Source organism: Furipterus horrens, unplaced genomic scaffold, assembly GCF_987537825.1.
Source record: "Furipterus horrens unplaced genomic scaffold, mFurHor1.1.pri manual_scaffold_11, whole genome shotgun sequence".
Taxonomy (NCBI): domain Eukaryota; kingdom Metazoa; phylum Chordata; class Mammalia; order Chiroptera; family Furipteridae; genus Furipterus; species Furipterus horrens.
This window is the reverse complement of record NW_028327181.1, coordinates 45383150-45405675: the sequence shown is the minus strand read 5'-3', so window position 1 is coordinate 45405675 and position 22526 is coordinate 45383150. Positions and strand designations below refer to the sequence as shown.

At 47.9% G+C, this 22526-nt stretch overlaps 1 protein-coding gene across 9 annotated transcripts in view; it reads right to left on the bottom strand.

Moving 5' to 3' along the window:
• The window catches only part of TOM1L2 (target of myb1 like 2 membrane trafficking protein), a 128135-nt gene that overhangs the window by 51710 nt on the left and 53899 nt on the right, over positions 1-22526 (bottom strand). For 8 of the 9 annotated variants that reach the window (XM_090292432.1, XM_090292431.1, XM_090292433.1 and 5 more), the window contains exon 2: positions 1008-1092. In XM_090292432.1, the coding sequence (XP_090148558.1) occupies positions 1008-1092 (85 nt within the window). Of the gene's footprint in view, positions 1-1007; positions 1093-8246; positions 8301-22526 lie in introns of those variants that run through there. The other variant, XM_090292435.1, reaches the window with a different exon arrangement.

Here is a 22526-nt window from a genome sequence, read left to right as displayed (position 1 = left end):
CCTAGGACTTCTGTGCTTGCTGTTCCCTCTGTTGGAAAGGTTCTCCCTGGTGTAACCCTCATGCCTCACCCCCTCATTTCCTTCAAGTCTTTGTTCACCGCACCTTCTGCGAGGCTTTCCTTGATTACTGCATGTAAACTGCTCGTTCCCAGCCTCCTCCTGCCCCGTCCCTGCTGGGTCCGCAGGACTGACACTGGGCCACACAGGCTCACCACTTAGTGCATGTGTGATGAAGGAAAGCAGGGCCAGCCTCAGGAGGCTAGTCCCCTTCTTGTCCATGACAAGGCTGTAAATGACAGTGTCACAGGCATGGTCAGGGCCGCCTGAGACCAGCTCTTCTCCTACCGCTCTAGAGATGGTTTAGGATGACATGGTGACGGCAGGTTCCATTTTTATGGCGTGGACAGAGGGCCAAATGCACGCTGCTCTGGGAGAAGTGGAACAAGAACATGGCTGTGACACAGACGGGGCCCATCGTGCACGCCACCAGCAAACTGGGCAGCACAGGCGGGCAAGCGGGGTGGGAGGGGGTAACAGCCCACCCACTCCAGACACACCAGGCTGCCCTGGCCGCACGCCCTCCTTCTCATTACCGGCCTCCCTTGTGGACACTGTGGCCTCTCTCCCTGACTCCCAGGCTCCAGGCCAGCAACGCAGGGAGAGGCAGCCTTGCGGCTGTAAAGGGAAGGCAGAGGACAGGAAGGGGAGGTGGGCGGAAGTGCTGATACAGCTGCGGAGACCAGTGACTGCAATTTCACGTTCACCTGTGATTAAAAGCAGGTGCTTGAGAGAGGCTGCCTGTGCTCTAGCTCCACATTGCCGTGGGGATGTGGGGCGGAGCAGACAGGAAGAGGAAAGAGAATCAAGAGTGTCAGGTATTAAACGCCAAGAAAAGCAGACTAAAAACAAAACAAGAAGCACAATACCCGACACCCTGCAGCCTGGACAGGCTGTGAGTGACGCCAGGAGCTGCCAGCGGCACTGGAGGGCGGAGGGCACACACCTACCCTTCGTCTGTCTCATTGATGATGTCGCAGATCTCCATGTTCAGTGTCCAGTCCTCACTCTGCAGGGAGCCATCTGTGGCCTTTTCTGTAAAGTCAGAAAAAACTGGTTGTCATTTCTCCTGAGCAAGGAGCCCCGGCAGGAAACAGGAAGGGAGCAGAACCACCACCTTCTTCCAAACAGACAGTCTGAGCCAACAGAGCAGTTCTGGCAGTTCTGCTTCCATAAGAGAACACCCAGCGAGAGATCTGGGCTTGGAGGTCAATACAACACTGTCCTTCATTCACCAAACTCCAGACTGAAAAGCTCATGACAAGCCTATGCTATTAAAAATCACCCAAAGCTCTCTGTTCCTCCCATCCTCCTGTGTGCTGCCAGGTAAAAGCAGCTGTGTCCGAGACACGCTGGTGAAGATCGGAGTGAATGGATTTGGCCGTACTGGGGACCTGGTCACCAGGGCTGCTTTTGACTCTGGCCAAGTGGACACTGTCATCATCAATGACTCTTCATTGACCTCAACTACATGGTCTGCATGTCCCATCATGACTCTACTCATGGCAAGTTCAAAGGCACTACACAGTCAAGGCTGAGAATGGGAAGCTCATCATCATGGAAAGCCCATCTCCATCTTCCGGGAGTGAGAATCCCCAACATGAAACAGGGCGATGCTGGTGCTGAGTATGCTGTGGAGCCCATCGGGGTCTGTCCTACCATGAAGGCTGGGGCTCACCTGAAGGGTGAAGCCAGGAGAACCACCATCTCTGCCCCTTCTGTGGATGCTCCCATGTTTGTGATGGGTGTTGACAAGCATGACAACTCTTTCAGGATTGTCAGCAATGCCTCCTGCACCACCAACTGCTTGGCCCCCATGGCCAAGGTCACCGTGACAACTTTGGCATCATGGAGGGACTCATGACCATGCCATCACTGCCAACCAGGAGACTGTGGGCATCCCCTCTGGGAAGCTGTGGTGTGATGGCCAAGGGGCTGCCCAGAACACCATCCCTGCTTCTAGTGGTGCTGCCAAAGCTATGGGCAAGGTCATCCCTGAGCTGAATGGGAAGCTCACTGGCATGGCCTCGCATGTTCTTTGTGGATTTGACCTGCCACCTGGAGAAAGCTGCCAAATATGATGCCATCAAGAAGGTGGTGAATCAGGTGCCAGAGGGCCCCCTCCAGGACATCCTACACTACACTGAAGTTGTCTCCTGTGACTAACAGTGACACCTACTCCTCCATTTTCCATGCTGGGGCTGGCACTGCTCAATGACCACTCTGTCAAACTCATTTCCTGGTATGACAATAAATTTGGCTATGGAACAGGGTGGTGGACCTTATGGTCTGCATGGCCTTCAAGGAGCAAGAGCTCTCTGGACCACCAGCCTCAGTGACAGGAAGAGAGGACCTCAGCTGCTGGGTAGTCCTTACCCCAAATCAATCTCCCAACACACTGGGAATCTCCTAACTGCCATTATCCATCCTAGACCCCCTGAAGAAGGGGAGGGGCTTAGGGAACCCTACCTTGTCATGTACCATCAGTAAAGTTTACTGCACCCAGCCAAAAGAAAAGAAAAACCCAAAGAAGGAAATGTTAAGACCACAGATTCTGGAGCCATATTACCTGGGTTTAAATACAGGCTCCACCACTTACTTGCTATGCGACTTGGGCAAACTACTTAACTTCTACGTCCCCAATTTCCTCATTTGTAAACTAGTGAAAACAATAGTACCTACCCCATAGAGCCACTGTGACAATTCAATGTAAAGCCCGCCCTGGCCAGGTGGCCCGGTTGGTTGGAGTGTTGTCCTGTACACCAAAAGGTTGCAGGTCTGATCCTGGTCAGAGCATGTGCTCGAGGCACCTGATCAACGTCTCTCTTTCACATCAATGTCTGTCTCTCTCTCTCTCCCAAATCAATAAACATATCCTCAGGCGAGGATTAGAGTGTGTGTGTGTGTGTGTGTGTGTGTGTGTGTGTGTGTGTGTGTAAAGCCCTGGGAGTAAAGCCTAACGCAGAGTCAGTACTATTAGCTAGTTACTATTATAATTTTAATAATCAGCCTCAGTAGTTAAAAACTACATCTCGAATATGAGGGCGACAGAGGGACCATCATTTTTTTAAGACCCAGCTAGGCACGATGTTAGGTGCTTCATGTACGGTACTTTATTTCAGCCAGAAAATGACTTCCTGCCCATTCAGTGGAAAAGGACAATCTTTTCAACAAATGGTGCTGGGAAAACAGAATCTCCACATGCAAAAAGATAAAACTGGCCCTTTTCCTACGCCACAGACCAAAAAAATAACTCAAAATGGATAAAAGATGTAAACCTACAAGGTAAAACTCTTAGAAGAAAACATGTTTTTTAAAAAAGCTTAAAAAAAAAAAGCTTTGTAACATGGGATTTAATATTAATTTCATGGATATGACACCAAAAAACACAAGCAGCAGAAGAAAAAAATTAGATAAATTGGACTACATAAAAATAAAAATCTTTCTGTGCATCAAAGGACATACTCAACAGAGTAAAAAGGCAACCTATGGAATGTGAGAAAATATTTGCAAATTACATATCTGATAAGTAGTTAATATCCATAACATTTAAAGAACTTCCACAACTCAACAATTAAAAAACTCAATTAAAAAAATGGGAAAAGAACCAGAACAAACATTTCTCCAAAGAAGATATTTAAATGATTAAAAAAGATATGAAAAAAAAAAAGCTCAATATCATCAAGGATTAGGAATATGTAAATCAAAACCATACCCAGTAGGATGGTTGATATAAAAAAACAACAATATAACAAGTGCTGGTAAGGATGTGGAGAAATTAGAACCTTGTGCACCATTGGTGGGAATATAAAATGAAGTAGCTGCTATGGAAAGTAATCTGGCAGTTACTCAAAAAATTAAAAAGAATTACCATTTGATCCAGCAGCTTCACTTCTGGGTATATACCCAAAATAACTGGAGACAGCGTCTCAAAGAGATGTTTGTACACCCAGATTCACAGCAGCATTACTCATAATAGCCAAAGGGTGGAGGCAACCCTAGTGTCCATTAATGAACAAAGTGATAAACAAAACATGGTACATACATGCAATGGAATATTATTCAGCTTTTAAAAATAAGGAAATTCTGCCCTGACTGGTGTGGCTCAGTGACTGAGCACCGGGCCTGAGAACCAAAGGGTTGCCAGTTCGATTCCCAGTCAGGGCACAGGCCTGGGTTGGGGGCCAGGTCCCCAGCTGGGGGCGCACAAGAGGCAACCACACATTAATGTTTCTCTTCCTCTCTTTTTCCCTTCCCCTCTCTCTAAAAATAAATAAATAAAATCTTTTTTTAAAAAGGAAATTCTAAAACATGCTACAACATGGATGAAACCTAAGGACATCATGCTAAGTGAAATTAACCAAGCAGAAAAAGACAAATACTCTACGATCCCACTGACATGCGGTACCTAGAACAGTCAGATTCATAAGAGACAGAATTAGACTGGTTGCTGCCAGGCGCAAGGGGAGAGGGGATGAGGAGCTGTTGTTAAATTAAACAGGCACAGAGTTCAGTTTTGCAAGATGGAGACGTTCTGGAGATTGGAGCACTTAAAAAGGTTAAGATGGCAGATTTTGTGTGTATTTTAAAACAATTAAAATTTTTAGTAAAAAAAAAAAAATATCCTGAGGTAGGCATTATTCCCGCCCACACTTAAGAAGGAGATGAGGTTAAGAAAGGTTGGGTCCTCGGCCAGCATCACAGAACTGAACTGAACTCTCAGAACCCCCGTACGGGAACAGGATGTGCTGGCCCTCAGGGAAAGCTGTAGCGCTGGTATTCCATCCCAGGCCTGTCTGCCACCGAAGCCTAGGCATTTGCCTGATGCTGAGCCACATGCTAGCCAAGGCAGGGTTCGGATCCAAGGTTGGTATCTCAGGCAAATACCAAACATGCCCCGTCCTAACTGTACAGCTCCTGAGAGGAATGCCATCGCCACCCACACAATACTCAAATAATAAAGGAGATGACCTCTGTCCATGCTGGAAGGAAGGGTCCTTGCTTTACTAGATGCAGCTATTTGTTTCTTTACATGACATACTAGAACTCACACGTCCAAACAATGGCTGTGCCTACAGTGACAACACTCCAAAAATAATGCTATTGCTCGAAATGTGTATAGCACCTTCACTCTGCATTAAAAAGCTTCGTTGTTTTAATTTTTACCAAGGAAGATGCATTGCCAACTTTTTCACCTGCTTTATTCATCACACTTGGTACCCAAAGGCTCTTTACCCCCTGAAGAAGCACTCCCACCCACAAGGAGTGAGAACCTGCCTCAGACAAATGGCACGCAAGCAGGGGACTGGGCAGGGCACTGGGAAGGCTCCGAGACCAGCAGACCCCTTACCCCAAGTCCACAGGAGGTGCCGGTCTGCCAGGGACAGAGGCAGTGTTTGACGTCTGCCTACAAGAAGAGGAAAGTGTGTGCGCAGAGAGGGAGAGAAAGGATGAGGACCCCCACCAGAGCCCGTTCAGAGCGAGAGAGGCCCCAGAGATGCTGCTCTCCTCCCCCACTACAGCATGCACCTCACAAAGCCTGTGGGCGGTGCCATGGGACCTCTAGGGGAAATCAGAGCCCCGGGGCGGGGGTGGGGCAGCCAGGGTGGGATGGGGAAGGGGAGAGGTAGACACCCCGGAAGAATGGCTCAAAGCCCCAGTCTAGTCTCGAGAACAGAAGACCCAGGGCAGGGGCTACAGGAAGGCGGCGGGCAGCGGGCGGCAGCGCCTAGCACCGGCCACGTGTGCTGCCAGCCGGCCTGCTCCTCTGGAGGCAGGAGAGGCCCCGGCCGTCTGGAAGCCTCCTGAGCAGGGAGGAGTGTGGACGAAATGACCTGGGCCTGCAGCCCCTGCTCTTCTTGCCACACTGTCCCTGCAGCGCCCTCTCCCTCAGCCGCCCCCTCCCAGCAGGAGTGACGTGCTGCCGCAGCCACAGACCCAGCGGCCTCCTCAAAGGGCCTAGCGAAGCGGCTCTGCCTGCGGGCCTGGGCCTGCTCCCCTTCTCAGCCTCTCGCGCTTGTCCTCTGTCCCTGTCACAGCAAGGGCAACAGAGCAGGCTCTCACGGGAAACCAAGCACCGAAGCTCACTTTGGTAGGGCACAAGGGACACTGTCTTGGGAGGTTAATAGAGGAAATATTAAATCAACGGAATCTCATTTCCAGGTTCAGTTTAGCAGCAGAACCCATTAACCTTATATTCACCCTCTCCCTTCCTCTAAGAACACTGGGAAGAGGTTCAAAGGCAGGATGACTTATCCTCAGGGTCAGTGTATTCTATTCAATTACTGGGATTCTGAGTTTTCAAGCTAAAAGACATAAATGTGTTTTGATTATGAAGAACCAACCCCAAAGAATGCTTCTTCCTTTTCATTTTGCTTGAAATGCCACTCAGACACGACCAGTGGTATCGAGCTCTGCTAAAACAGAGCAGGAAGTAATGCTGACAAAGGAACTCACATTGGTTCTTATTTTTCTCTCCTCATAAAACCACTCCCAGCAATGGGAACAAGTCGGATCTGACTGCCCTGGAACTGCAGCCACTCAGTGGGGGCTCCCTCACGCCATCCGGCCCCAGGCCAGAGGAAGCCAAGTTCCATCTCATTTTTTTGGTCACGTGAATTGTCAAAACCTGAAATAAATCCTGCTGCAACAGCAGAAAGGCAACGCTCCAGGAAGCAATGAGGCAAGTCATTCCTACCAGCCAGTCGTGGGGTTGGATAAAGATCAAAACACCAACGATCCTGGTTGCAAAGCACTGACCTCTCAGTGGTCCTGGGGATAGGCTGATGGCCAGGAGAGTGGGGCAAGGAAGGGCAGGGCAAGACAGGGCAGGACAGGGCTGGGCAGGGCAGGGCAGGGCTGGGCAAGACAGGGCAGGGCAGGGCTGGGCTGGGTAGGGCAGGGCAGGGCAGGGCAGGGCAGGGCTGGGCAGGGCAGGGCAGGGCTGGGCAGGGCTGGGCAGGGCAGGGCAGGGCAGGGCAGGGCAAGACAGGGCAGGGCAGGGCAGGGCAGGGCAAGACAGGGCAGGGCAGGGCAGGGCAGGGCAAGACAGGGCAGGGCAGGGCAGGGCAGGGCAAGACAGGGCAGGGCAGGGCAAGACAGGGCAGGGCAGGGCAGGGCAGGGCAGGGCAAGACAGGGCAGGGCAGGGCAGGGCTGGGCAGGGCAGGGCAGGGCAGGGCTGGGCAGGGCAGGGCAGGGCTGGGTAGGGCAGGGCTTGGTAGGGCTGGGCTGGGCTGGGCTGGGCAGGGAGAGACACAACTCCCATTAAATTAAACATTCAGAGCAAAAGGGTATGTCATCCTGATACTGTTGCCATGACATTTTCTCTCCTCAGAAAATGCCGCCTCCTGCCTGGTGTAGGCTGGGGGCCAGGAGGCCCTGAAGCGTCGGCCCTGCCAGCAATGACAGTGCTTTCCCGGCACGGTTTTCCTGCCTCCCACCCCTTCTCCCATGCAGTCTGAAGTCCAAGGCAGTCCTGAGGGGAGGAACCTCACAACCCAGTGGCTTGGTTTCTTGGCTGCTGCTTTCTGTACTTTGATGTTAAATATAGTGACTTCAGAAGCAGCCAGCACCAGAAGGCAAAAGAGGGCTGGTTTTAGCATTTTGCATTTAGCAACATCCTTTTGGTGAGAATAGAGAAAAATCAGCCAAATTATGCACCTCTCCAGCCATCAAGAGTGTGGGTAGGAGCCCAGAGGCGCCAGCACAAAGGAAGGGCGCTCAGGGCCGCTTTGTGCCAGGTGTGAAGAAAAGAGAGGGGGTTGGGCGAGCGGGAGGCCCATCTGATACCATGTGCCGGTAACAGGAGCAGAGCTTCCTGGATTACCACATGCTAGGGGGGCAGGCTGGCCACTGCCAGTCAGGGGGAAAAATTGACCTCAACTTCCACCAAAAACCCATTACTGCCTATTGCTTCAGATTCCTAACACGCTTCACGAATGTTAATTGCAGATGCTCCCCTTCCACTGGGGAGTCAAGGGGATGAATTCCAAACATGCATCCCTACTTTGCAGGCTGTCCTTTGCTGTGGCAGCTGTCTCCACTCCTCCCTCCCCCCTCCTAGAAGGAAGAAGGCAGGGCCAGAAGGAGGTGTACAAACTGCCATCTGACCGGCCTGCAGACCACTATGAGGCAGTTTCCTCTGTAACTTGAAGGCAAAAGAAAGCCCCATGGTCCACATGCCACTTACTCAAGGTCGCAGGACCTGAGATGTGCCGTGGTGTCCTTGGAGCTGCGGACAGGGAGAGGGAGGCAGGGCGGTGTAAGTTCTGGTGCAGGCCAGCCTGGGACAGAGGACAACCACAGCACTCTAGTGGCGCTGACAAGCTGTGCCCTGGTGCCAAGGAGCTGGGAGAGAGCACACTGTGACTTATCTCTCTAGGCAGAGCACCCAGGACAAGAGAAGCCAGAATAAACCAGCTGGAGACTGTGTGACATTCAAGAGGAGCCTTCTAAGCCTCTGCCCCCCACTCCCAGCTAGAGAGCAGGGGGAAGGCAGGTATAGAGCAGCGGTTCCCAAATTGGCTGGAGGCCACAGTCACCAGGGAGCCTTTTAAACACATTCTTGCCTGCGTCCACCCCATGCCTCCCAACCAGAACCGTGAGCTCCGAGGCCCAGGGGCTGACATGCTCTAAGAGCTAGCTCCCCACGCGATTCGACGTGCGGCTGCGTGAGAGCCTGACCCCAGCCAGCAGTCAGCCAGCTGACATGAATGGGCTGCAGGGCTGCCCCGGGCTGAGCGCTGGGGACACCGGGGAAGGCAAGACAGACCTCATTCCAGCCCTCTGGGGCTCCCAGCCCAGTGGGGGACAGGGGGCAAATGACCCTGGTTCCAGTTCTGGCTTTGCCAGTGACGATCCTGGGCTCCTGGACTATTTAGTCCATCTTCTTCTCTGGGCCCTAGGTTTCCTGGCGAATGAGGTAACAGCTGAAGGCTCTCCAAGCCCCACCCATCCCTCCAGCTCCCCCACTGCACTCTGACAGGATGTTGGCCTGTGCACACTTTTCTTCTCATTGGTGATTTTGTGGTAGAATATACATGACAAAAAATTTACTGTTTTAAGGTAAGGGTCCAACTTCATTCTTTTGCATGTGAGTATCCAGCTTTTCCAGCACCATTTGTTGAAAAGGCTGCCCTTTCTCCCTTGAATGGAAATTCAATTGATTATATATGGGAGAGTTTATTTCCAAGGTCTTCATTCTATTCCACAGGTCCATCCTTATGCCAGCACCACACTGTTGTAATTACTGTAAGTTCTGAATATTTTTTAAAATTGATTTGAGAGAGAGAGAGAAAGAAATCAATTTGTTGTTGCGCCAACTGATGCACTCATTGGTTCGTTCTTGCATGTGGCCTGACCGGATATGGAACGCTCTAACCAGCTGAGCTACCTGGTGAGGGCTAAGTTTCAAAGTCAGGAAGTAAAAGTCCTTCAACTTTGTCCTTTTTCAAGGTTATTTTGGCTATTTGGAGTCTCTTGAGTTTCCATATGAATTTTAGATTTTTTTTAATTTCTGCAAAAAATGTTGGGATTTTGATTGGGATTGCATTGAGTCTATAAATCACTTTGGGTAGTAGTGTCATCTTAATGGGATGTCTTTCCGTTTATTATGTCTTCTTTAATTTCCTTCAGCAATGTGTTGTAGTTTCCCCATGTACAAGCCTTTGCCTCCTTGATTAACTCATAGGGATTTTATTCTTTTAGATGCTATTGTAAAATGAAATTGAAATTGTTTTCTTAATTTCCTTTTTGGATTGTTCATTGTTAGTGTATAGAAACAGCTTATTTTTAATGCTGATTTTGTATTTTTGCAACTTTGCTGGATTTATTAGTTCTAACTTTTTTTTTTCATGACATGTATAGGGTTTTCTACATATAAGGTCATGTCACCTACAAACAGAGGTAATTTTACTTCTTCTTTGCCATTTCGATGCTTTTTATCTCTTTTTCCTCCCTAGTTGCTCTGGCTAGAACTTCCCATCCTGTGCCAAGTAGAAGTGACAAAGGCAGGCTTCCTTTGGTTTCTGTATACTCTGACACAACTCAAGAAAGTAAAGCTGAAGGGACACCCACCTGAGTCCTCATTCCACAGGAAAACAGGTTATCTGCTGGAGGGTCAAGGAGGGAACTGTGTCAGTGTCTGGAAGACTCTGTAAGCCAAGGGGCCTGGGGTCTCTGCTTCCAGCCCTGAGGAAACCACCTCAAGACTTCCGTGGTCAGAAAGCCTGCACTGCAGCCTGCCTGCCTGGGCATGCTTAGCTCCCATCCTCTCCCTTCCCCAGTGCTTTCCCAAGAGATCCTTTTGATGGGCTCCAGCACCTGGAAGCATTGTCCACGGGAGGACTAGGCTTTCAACACCGTGCTAATGCTGTTCTGAGAGGCTCCTCCAATCTCACTGGCTTAACAAGACATGAGTAGATTCCATATCTAAACCTGGACCTGCATGAAGGCAGGACATCTTCATTTCCTCTTGAGGGCCTGGCCTATGGTGGCAAGAATCCTTTATAAATGAAATGATAAGTGAGGCCCTGGGATGACAGGCACTGGACAGTTAGGGGAGATCAGACCTAGGCTCCCCACTGTCCCTTAATTCCCCACTGGACTCAGAAGCAAGAGAAATGGGCATCATAGTGGGGAGTATGAGCAGGGGGTTTGAACTCAGACCGTGGTGAGTCCTAGTTCTGCCAATTACCGTGTAACTCCAGGACAGTACCTTGACGTCTGTAAGCCTTTCTGTCACCTGTCAAATGTGCTTATAATAGCACTTTCCCCACATAGTTGTTCTGAGAGTAAACTGAACAACAAACATAGAGCATGTGATAAAGCCTGAACACAGAGTAACGGTCCTCCACACCGCGGCCACCACTATTACTGTTACTACTGCTCTTCCCAAAGGCTTCCGCCTGCACAGCCCTCGCGCCCCTGCCTTCAGCATTCCCGCGCCTCCACTGCCACCTGCAGGTAAGCAGCCACCCACGAGCCATGCCCAGCAGACTCAGAGCCCTTGGATCCTGCAAATATCTCCAGCCTCTCTGATTTCTGGGTTTCTGAGCCAGGAGCATTCCACGCCCAGAAGCAGCGCCAGGGGCTCCTGTTCCAGAAGGAAGCCCCCAAACAACTTGGTCCACCCTCAGGGTGAAGAAACATCCACAGCACAATTTCCCGAGACCCGAATGTTAAAACGCCATGAGGCCTTATAGACCATCTGGTGACGGCGATTCCCCATGAGTTACTCAAAACAGACGTCGCCTTTCCTGGACCTCTGGAAATGGGTATGTGGGGGGCAGGGGGGCAGCGCTGCTGCTGGCTCCCCACAGGCAGGGTCGTGATCTCCCAGCTACCGCTGAACCGCTGAGCTTGAGTGTTCAAGGAAATAGCACTCACTTCTTTCTCACACACACACTCACAAACACACACACATACACACATACACACACACGAGAAGCAGAGGGGGAACGAAAACCAACGGTGGCCGCCGAGCCTAGCATTCTGTCTGGGCCGAGTTCTTCACGTGATCATCCTCCGTAACCCTCGCTTCCCTCCGAGCAGGTTAGCCCCTTCTAACAGGTGAAGAAACTGAAGCGCAGATTGGTGACTGACAGCACAAAGCTGGCAGCTAGCAGCGCTGCCAACCACAGGATCCACGTTTTCCTGGTAGACTTGGCCTTGGACCCCAAACAGAGGGGGGCAGGGAAGAAGACCCTGACCTCAAGAGCAGATTGGTTCAGGGCTCCCGGATACAGCCTACCCTCCCGATTCTGCAGGCCAAGGCTCAAACCCTGGGGCAAAAAGTGTAAAAGAAAGTCCTAATGAAGGGTTGTTAAATTAGCTGCTGGATCAGCCTTTTTACCCTTCTCTTTTTTATCAATAAACTTCTAATATCAGAATAATTTTAGAGTTACTGGAAAGTTGCCAAGATTATATAAAGGGTCCCTCCCATATGCCCTTCTCCCAGTTTCTGTTCACGTCAACATCTTACATAACCATTGTTCATTTGTCCAAACTAAAAAACGAACATTAGCACAGTACTGTTAACTAAACTCCAGACTGGACTGGGAATTTTCCAGTTTTCCTACTAATGCCCTTTTTTGTCCAGAAGCCAATCCAGAATGCCACGCTGCGTTTAGCACCCCATCTTTTAAATTTTCTCTTTCTTGGAAGACCAGCAAGCTCACAAAACCACTGCTACCTTCTTCTCCTGTCTGGGGCACTCAGTTCTGAAGCGCAGCCCCTCCGAGCGGAGACCCCACACCAGCCGAGTGAGGACGTCACAGCCTCCCACGCCCCACACAAAGGAGCCCTTCAGGCCAGGCAAACAACAGAGAAAGGGAAGCTGGTTGGCACGCAGGCCTGAGGCTGCTGACCCAAGTTCTTTTTGAACTGGAATTCCCTTGAGGAGGATCCAGATTTAAAATGCATTTGGAGTGTGTTCCCTACAAGCAGGGCCACTGGTCTGATATGTTCCCACCTTTGTATTCGGTGGAATATTTTACCTGTGGAGTACATGAGGGAGTGAGAGGGGAGCTGCGGGAAGCCCTGATTTAGGGCTGGGGGAGAAGGGCCCCTGAAGGCCAGGAGAGGCCAGGAGAGGCCAGGAGGGCGGTGCCAGTGGGCTGCCCCGCCCAGCCGCTGCTCTCTCCCAGCCAGGCAGGTGGGCCGTCTGGCTGGGACAGTAACAGGCCCCCTGGGAGCTGGCGAGCAGGTCAGACCTGCATTACAGCACAGTGGATGTGCCACCAGTCTCTGCTTTCCCAGAGCGCTTCCTGGGGGCTGCTCGCCTTGCTCCGGTGCCGGGAGAGAGGTGTGCCTGCCAAGTGCACTGTGCACTGCCCCGCCCCCGCCCCCGCCCGCCGTCCTGACTACAGACACGCGCACACTCACAGAAGACTTGGGCGTCAGTCCTTGGGGCAGGGGAACAGGCAAGGCGGCCAAAGGCTTCCCAGTCCACTGAAAGGCCTCCCCCTGCCAGGCACCCTGCTAGGGTGGGACAGAAAAAGTAAGCAAGATGGATCACCAGGCAGGAGACCTGCAAACAAGCAGCCAGTACACAATGTGAGCACTGTTATAATGGGAGTGTATGAAAAAAAGAAAGGCTCACGCGCCAGGAGATGCCAGAGGAAGAGTCCATCATGCTGAAGCGGAGAGAGGAAGGGTCTGCAAAAGCTAAGGGAAGGACCTGGGGCAGTGGAAGAGCAGGAATCTGGAGGCGGGGAGGCAGCAGGAACTGGCTGGGCAGGGATCTGAAGGTCTGCCAGGGCTGGGAGGGAAACGCTGGGCTGTGGAGAAGGGGAGCAGCGAGAGGGGGCCAGCTGGGGACAGTCCTTCCATTTTCTACAAGGAGTCTGGGCTTTCTGCAGGAGCCAGTGGACAGGGCTTCCCAACAGAAAGGGCAGATGGCTCTGGGCACAGCACGGGGCTGGACTGGAGTGCAGAGTCCAGAGGCTCAGCAGCAAGCAGGGTCAGGCCTGCCCTAACTGCTCAGTGAAGCGGGGCTGCAGGACAGTGCTTGAGCAAAGGCATGGTTTTGAATTCAATGCCTCAGGGGTCAGTCCTGGGTCATTTGACCCTGGGCAAATTTCTGAACCTCTCTGAACTTTAGTTTAGTCATCTAAAAAATGGGCAAAATAGCCGTGCCAATGAATTAGTGATATAAAAGAAAACGAGGAACCTGGCACTTGGTGAGTGTGCAATATATATGAACTATAATTCTTAAAATGTGTGCATATTGGACTGTCCCTCAGGAAAGACTGCACTTGTGCGGGCAAGGCAAATTGGCAGGCGACTGTCTCCAGGCAGAGTGAAGAGGCCACCAAGTCCCTCTGAGCGAGTGTGGGCAGACTGGCCCAGAGCGGGGCTCCATGCTGCTGGTTAGCCCTCCAGAGCAGCCAGGGACAGCAGGCGTCACTATGAACCAGTCTAGAAAGGATGGTCTCCTTTCTGTCTCAGAGCATGTGACAAAACTCCAAGCCTGGAGAAAAACCTCCCTGAAGGTCCCCAGGGCTCATACCTGTGGTGCTCAGAAAAGCCACAGCGCTGTGACGAGCTGGGCAAAGTGCTGTACTTCAGAATTAGGCAAAGAGGAACTCTCCTTGCTGCCACCAGAGCCTTTGCATTTGTGGGGAACAGTCAGAAGCAACCCACCACAGGGGGGCTCAAATACTAGCTGGCTCTCCCTAACACTAGAGGCCTGGTCTTCTCAGGAATAGCAGCTAATTAGAAAAAAACACCTCTATTAAAACAACTAAGTTAAACTCTTAAATTAACACCTTTAAAAGAATAATTCCCACTGCTGGGAAGGCTACAGTGAAACTGTTAGATAGGGCAAGGGTCTCATGGCCACGACTCTTACTAAATGCTCTTTTTGCTAAATGTTAAAATATAGAACAGTATTTTGCAGATGCAGCTGTAACTGGATGGCTTGACCAGAACCCAACACAACTGCAAAGCAGAAATTAACACGTAATTGACCAAACAGTGTGTGCAAGCAGTGGCTAGCCTCCCTTCCCAGACACACAGGTTTGGAGGTGACCCCTCAGTCTCCTTTACTTGTTGCAAGTAAATAAAGCTACCCTGCAACAACCAGGTCCCTTCTTGAATGGGATACCCCAAGTGGCAAACCCCTCCAGGCTGGTAACATCTGGAGACACAGATGGGACTCCTGGCCCGATGTGGATGCTTGGTGAACTGGTGGGCAGCTCGTCAGGTCGTTACTAGCTTGTGCCTTCGCTGGACAGAGGATCTGTTCTATAGGGAACTCCCGCTTGGTGCTAAGCCTTTAATTACACATGTACTCAGAATTGGTAACCCTGGCTGGTTTGGCTCAGTGGATTGAGCGTTGGCCTGCGAGCTAAGTGTCGCTGGTTCGATCTTCCAGTCAGGGCACATCAGAGAAGGAAAACTCTGACTCCAAAAAAACTCTGCTGCCTTGTGGCATACCTCTTCAGGGGAAAGGCTAAGGGAGTAAACCCCGACAGAAAATCCGGAGCCGGAGTCCCTAAGGCGGTTTGACGTTGTAGTCAACACCGGCAACTCCTGCGGCGCACCTGAAGCCAAGCTGTATTGACTCCGTCTTTCCCTTGGATCCTTCAGCTGCGAAGAGAGGGGGGGTCTGCTGCATGGGCAACAGCAGACCCTCCATATCACCCTGCCCAGGCTCTGTAGCTTCAGTTTCACTGGAGAGGACACTCCAGTGTCATCACAAGATGTCGATTCAACACGGGAGGAGACAGATACCGTGTCACTCCCGAGTTGGACTGCATAGCCATTCTCGGCGGTGCAGATAGACTCTTAAGAAGCTACACCATCGTCTCTCGAGACGGACGGCTGCCGACGACAACTCAGAATTGGTTGTATACAGTATTTTTCGTAAAGAAGGTATGGAAAAGAGATATATACTTTTGCTGAAGGAAAAAGAAAATAAAATGTTTTTAGATAATGAAGAATATAAAGGACATGTGTTTTATTGATAAAGAGAAACCAAAATAATTGTGCCCTAGAATAAAATGATTGTTTCAAAATAAAGAGAGAATACATAGGACAAAAATGGAAAGATGTATCTAAATTAGACCCCCTGTGCATATTGCAAAAGGTGTGTATGCATTGCAGAAGGTTCACAGAGGAGGGATCTTAAGATGTATGTATCTGAACTCTAATCTTTTTAAGTCTTTTGTTATTTAAGGACAATTACTGGTTTACCCTGTTTTTACAAATATGTTTCTACGAAGATGTCTCATCTTCAGAGAGATTCATGGAGAAGACTCTGACACTCTAAAATACAAAAATCCATGTGCAGCCAAATTTAAAAGTATTAACCCTCAAATGTTTAACGCCTGGTGATGTCAGTCCCAGCAAAAGTACCAGATTTATAAGAATACTCTTCCTCGGACAGGTACTACAATGACCACCATTGCAACATTAGAAAATAGAATCGCTCTTCAACACATTCTAGCTAAGCAAGGTGGGGTTTGCTCTGTTGTTAATATCTCTTATTCTACCTGGATAAAACACTTCTGATAAAATAAAGTTAAAACCAGATATAATCCAGGCACAAGCCAGGTGATTAAACACCCCAAATGTTCATCAAATGATGAATAAACAAAATACGGTACATCCACACAATGGCATAGTATTTGGCAATAAAAAGGAATGAAATTCTGCTATGTGCTATAACACAGATGAACTTTGAAAACATTATGCCAAGTGAAGAAAGCCAGACACTACAAAAGACAAATACTTTACGACTGTACTTATATTAGCTATATAGAGCAGTCGAATTCACAGTGACAGAGAGTAGAAGGGTGTTGACAGGGCCAGGAGGGAGTCAGTGCTGAATGGGTACGGAGTTTCAATTTGGGAGGATGGAAAGGTTCTGGAGATGCACAGTGGTGATGGGTGCACACATTTGAATATAATTAATGCCACTGAACTATACACTTAAAACGGCTAAAATGGTAAATTTTGTTATGTATATTTTATCGCAATATTTTAAGTGGGGAAAAAAAGACAGGTTGTATGATTCCATTTATAGGGCATGTCCAAGACAGGCAAATCTATAAAGACAAAATCGATTAGTGGTCGCCTAGGGTCAGGGAAAATGGGAAGTGATTGCTTATGGGTATGATGAAAATGTTCTAAGAACTGATTGTGGTGATGGTTGCACAACTCTGTGAATATACTAAAAACCATTGAATTTTATACTTTAAATGGGTGAACTGCATGGTATGTGAATTATATCTCAAGAAAGCTATTGAAAAAAAGGGGAAAGCTGCCCACATGTTCAATATAGTATCATTTAAAATTCTTAAAACTTCCCAAATATGAAATATAGAAAAGCGATGGCTAAGTATTGGGTTGGCCAAAAAGTCCATTTAGTTTTTTTCCATAAAATAAAAGACACATTTTTCATTTTCACCAGTAACTTTATTGATTTGGGTATTTTGTGTATGTCGGCTGTCTCCCACTATTGGCTTCTAGTGGGTAGAAGACAGGGATACTGCTCAACATCTTCCAGTTCATAAGACACAGCAAAGGATTATTTGGCCAAAATGCCAATACTACAAGAAACTTTGCAAACCACTTTTGACACATTCAATCAGTCATGGCACCTTCTCCATACACTGCACAGATCTTATTTTCTGTTTCAGTTGTGTTTTTACCTTTCTTGAAATAGTAAAGCCTAATATGCTGAAAATACTGCATGTTTTTTTCCATCTTCAACATTAAAATTACTGCACAAAAATTTACCAATTTTGATGTTTATTTAAATGCCCACTGATGTGACAGCTGTCACAATACAATCTAACAAAATTGTTTCAAATGAAGTTAAAGACAACTAAACACTACTAGAGCCATCTTATGGAAAAAATGTAACAGCCTTTTTGGCCAACCCAATAAATTATCAACTCAACAGAATACCCATTATAAGTAATTGCATTACTTATAGCCATTAATTATAAGTAGTTATAGCCATTATAAGTAATCATTATTAAAACATATAGGAACATTTTGTAATGGTATAAGGAAAACAAGACACAAAATTATTTTTTAAAAAGAATGCATATGAGCCCTGGCTGCTGTGGCTCAGTGGGTTGAGCGTCGGCCTGTGAGCCAAGTGTTGCTGGTTCGATTCCCAGTCAGGGCACATGACTTGGTTGCACGTCAGGTCCCCAGTTGGGGGCGCAGGTGAGAGGCAACCACACAGTGATGTTTCTCTCCCTCTTTCTCCTTTCCCCTCTCTCTACAAATAAATAAATAAATAAAAAGTATTTTAAAAAAAATAAAAGGATGCATATGGACAACGCCTGGAAGAGAAATGTAAAAAGGTGAGAATAATCAATGTGTTAAAAGTATTTGGTTTAAAGGCAAATCTTTAAAATGTTTTTCTGAGGACTTCTGGTCAAGATGAGGGCACAGGCAAACATGGCTCACCTCCTCACACAACCACAGCAAAAATTACAGCTAGACTACAAAACAAGTATCACCCAGAATTATCAGAAAATTGAATCGTACTGAAGTCCAACGAGCACAGAATTAAAGAAGCCACGTTCATCCAGACAAGTAGGAGGGGCGGAGACGCGGAGGCACATGGAAATGCACAGAGATTCAGAGAGACGGAGACACAGAATGGGTGGTCCTACCCGTGTGAGGAGGACAAAAAATTGGGAGGGGTACCTCGGGAGAGAGGGATCCCAGCCTCACACCAGACCACCCAGCCCAGGGTTCCAGTGCCAGGAAGATACGTCTCGTAACGTCTGGCTGCAAAAACCAGTGGGGACTGGGGCAGCTGAAGAAACTGTGAGATTCTCAGCAGTCTCCTCTTACAGGCCTGCAAGGGACTCAGTACTTACACAGACTCACTCTCCCTGGGTTCAGCACCGGGGCAGCAGCTGGAAGGGCACCAATGGCATACGAGGAGGAACTGAAGTGTCTGGCATTGGGACTAGTGCCGGGGGACAGCTTCCTCCCAGACAAAACTCCAGAGGCCAGGTAGTGGCCATTGTCCCCTTTCTGAGCCCTCCCCTACTCAGAGCCATAGAGTGGCGACGCCGTATCTGAGACTCCATCAACCTGGTTCACATAGATTTTCCCGCCCTGGTGACTACCTAAGGCTTCGTGCTATCCAACTTACAGGTGCATTTTTCTTATAATAGATCACACTACTAAGACAGGGAGTCAAAGTAGCTCTACCTAGTACACAGAAACAAACACAGGGAGGCTGCCGAAATGAGGAGACAAAGAAATATGGCCCAAATGAAAGAACAGAACAAAACTCCAGAAAAAGAACTAAACAAAATGGAGATAAGCAATCTATCAGATGCCGAGTTCAAAACATTTTTTATTAGGATGCTCAAGGAACTCAATGGGTACTTCAATAGCATAAAAAGACCCAGGCTGAAATGAAGGATACACTAAGTGAAATAAAGAAAACTTTACAGGGAATCAAGAGTGGAGTGGATGAAGCCAAGAATCATATCAATGATTCAGAACGGAAATACATTCAGTAATAACAGCAGGAAGAAAACGGAATCCAAAAAAACAAGGATAGGCTAAGGAGCCTCTGGGACAACTTCAAACATACCAACATTCGACTCATAGGAGTGCCAGAAGGAGAAGAGGAAAAGCAAGAAATTGAAAACTTATTGGAAAAAATAATGAAAGAAAACTTCCCTAGTATGGCAAAGGAAATATACATACAAGTCCAGGAAGCACAAAGAGTCCCAAATAAGCTAGACCCAGAGAGGACCACACCAAGACGCATCATAATTAAAATGCCAAAGGTTCAAGATAAAGAGAGAACCTTAAAAGCAGCACAAGAAAGGAAGAGAGTTACCTACAAAGGAGTTCCCATCAGACTGTCAGCTGATTTCTCAAAAGTAACTTTGCAGGCAAAGAAGGGACTGGCAAGAAGTATTCAAAGTGATGAAAAGCAAGGACCTACAGCCAAGATTACTCTAGCCAGCAAAGCTATCATTTGGAATGGAAGGGCAGATAAAGTGCTTCCCAGACAAGGTAAAGCTAAAGGAGTTCATCATCACCAAGCCCTTGTCATATGAAATGTTCATGGGACTTATTTAAGGAGAAGAGATCAAAACTACAAACATTAAAATGGCAAAGTCACAATTATCAACAATTAAATCTAAAAAAACTAAGCGAACAAGCAGAACAGAAACAAAATCAGAGACATGGAGAACATTTGGATAGTTATCAGTAGGGAGGGGGCAGGGAGTGAGTGGGGGAAAAGGTGCAGGGATCAAGAAGCATAATTGGTAGGTACGGAATAGACAGAGGGATGTTAAGAATAGTATAGGAAGTGAAGAAGTCAAAGAACTTACATGCATGACCCACAGACATGAACTAAGGGGGAGGGATTGCCATAGGTAATGGGGGTACCAGATGGGGGGGAGGGGAAAAATGGGGACAACTGTAATAGCGTAATCAATGAAGTCAAATAAATAAATAAAATTGTTTTCTGTTATTACTGTTGTATAAAGATGGAAAGGGGACACTGTATTACAGAACACTAAGATGGAAATGGCAAACTCATACCCCATACTAAAGTCTAATTATTTAATTCTTCCATCAAAAATATGCACAGGGAATAGGGCTGTCCTAAACATAAGTAAACCTTTTTGATTATAAAGACTATTTTCCCTAAGGCTAAAAGCCCTCTAATCCTAGTATCTTTGAAAAGGCATCTTCACCCTGACCTGGCATCCCTATTAACTCCCCCTTGTCCTAGCGTGGGTTACCCATGGTTCATGTTTTCACCACCTACCAGGGCACCCAGCCAGTCAAGGAGGACCAAATCAAGAGCCTGTCTGGGCTGGGAGATGCAGACACATGTGTGCATGTGATCTGCATTCAAAGCCAAATACATAGGCTTCTGAATCCCTGGGGAACTGCTCCTATCCCTAACATGGAAAAATCAGGAAAATCAACAGTGAGAGCAAACAGGGATATTACATTTAAATCCAACCATGTTTAGGAAGAAGAGACCCAACACAAGCATGTATAGCAATATTCAGAACTCAGGGAGGTATCACACACAGGTTCTGTAAACTTATTAACGACAATGTGACTTTAAACAATAGTTCTAGCTGGGTCACCTTGCCAACACCACCAAAGCTTGCCAAGAGAAACATGAATATAAGATGATCAAAATCCAGTTCCCACTGGATGCCAGGGATTTTCATTGTAGGAAAAAAAACATAGTATCTATTTAGCTTTTTCAGCACTGAAGAAACAGCATCATATTTTATTCTTCAATATGGGGGGGGGGGCGGGATCCCAAAGGGCGGAACCTGGTGTTTTCTGCACATCTCACCAACTAAAGCCAGTAAGTGGATCTAGTGGCACAGCCAGGTTTACCAGAGGAAGTCTGAGTAATGCGTGGACAGTACTCACCACCCCATGCAGCACAAACCACGCGGGGTAAGCAGCAGAGGCCCCTGAGAGGCCGCCCTCCCTCATTCCCATTCTGAGGCCAGGAGAGCACCTTCCCTGTGAATGCGTCAGGTGAAACCTTCCGTAGAGAACCGACGGGTGCAAATAACCAGCCCCCTAAGGGTGGCCCCAGAGAACATTGGGAAATCTTAAACTTTCAGTTGGATGACTAGATATTTTATCATATTAAGTATTATGATTAAATTTTTTAGATGTGGTAATGAAGCTGTGATTATACTGTTTAAAAAATCCCTGCCCTGGCCGGGTGGCTCCATCAGTTGGAGTGTTATCCAGAACACAAAAAGGTTATGGGTTCAATACCGGGTCAAGGCACATACAGGAGGCAACCGGTTGATGTTTCTCTCAGACATCGATGCTTCCCTCTCTCTCTCTCCTCCTCCTTTTCTCTCTAAAATCAATAAACATATCCTTGGGTAAAGACTAAAAATAATTTCAAAAAAAAGGATTACTTATCCTTGTAAACCCTGAGAAAGGACACCAACTAAGAAGGGCTCCTGGTGGCTAACAGGGCTCAAATTTTTTAAAGAACAGAGCCTAGCAGCCATTTCTACACAGGGGCCTCTAGTGCCAACTGCACTTCTCAGAGAAGCCTGCACTGAACTGCACTGCTTTTGCAATGGAGCCAGCCCTTATAAAGGACTTCCTGGAATCCTATTCCAACCAACAGGACTGAGGCTTTCCCCATCCAATAGCAGCAGCAGAGTTCTAACCAACCAACCAGAGTGGCTCTATTCTGACCAATCAGGACAGTGTCTTTTGGACCAATCGAACTGTAAGGATTTGGAGTCCTCATTTGCATAGACAGCAAGCTAATCAGGGACCAGGGCCAGAACTTCTGTCCCCATAAGCCAGCTCCCAACCAGCAAGGGAGCACACTGTCCTGTCCCACTGAAGGCTGAACACTGCAGACTGCATTTCCCCCAGCAGAGCGGACTGGCTGTCCAGCAGGAGAGCGGCTGCCTCACAGCCGCCCTGCTGTGTCACAATGGAGCTGAATTCAGTGTTTTGCGCTGAATAGTTTCCTTCTTCATTGTACCCCAAATCAAACTGGCACTAATAACCATTGGTTTACATCCTTTAGAGATACACACATGGGTATTTATAGATGAAATTACATGATGTCTGGGGTTCACTGAAAAATAATGCAGGACAGAAGAACTGTGTGGGCTTGTAGATAAACTAAAACTGCCATGAGTTGATAATTGTTAAAACTCACTGATAAATACATGGGAGTTCATCAGAATAGTCTTTCCCCTTTTATATGTTTGAAATTTTCCATAATAAAAGTAATTCAGTTGCAAAGGCATAACACCATTCATAACTTTGACCCAGCAATATACCCCTAAGGAAATAAGCTAGGAGGAGGGAGAGCTGATTCTGCAAAGATGCCTAATTGAGAAAAACTGTTGCTCCCGAAAAATGAAAGATGGCTAAGCAACAAGGGTACATCAATAAGGCAAAAAATGCTACGTGGCTTTTAAAAATGATAAATACTTTGGCCAAG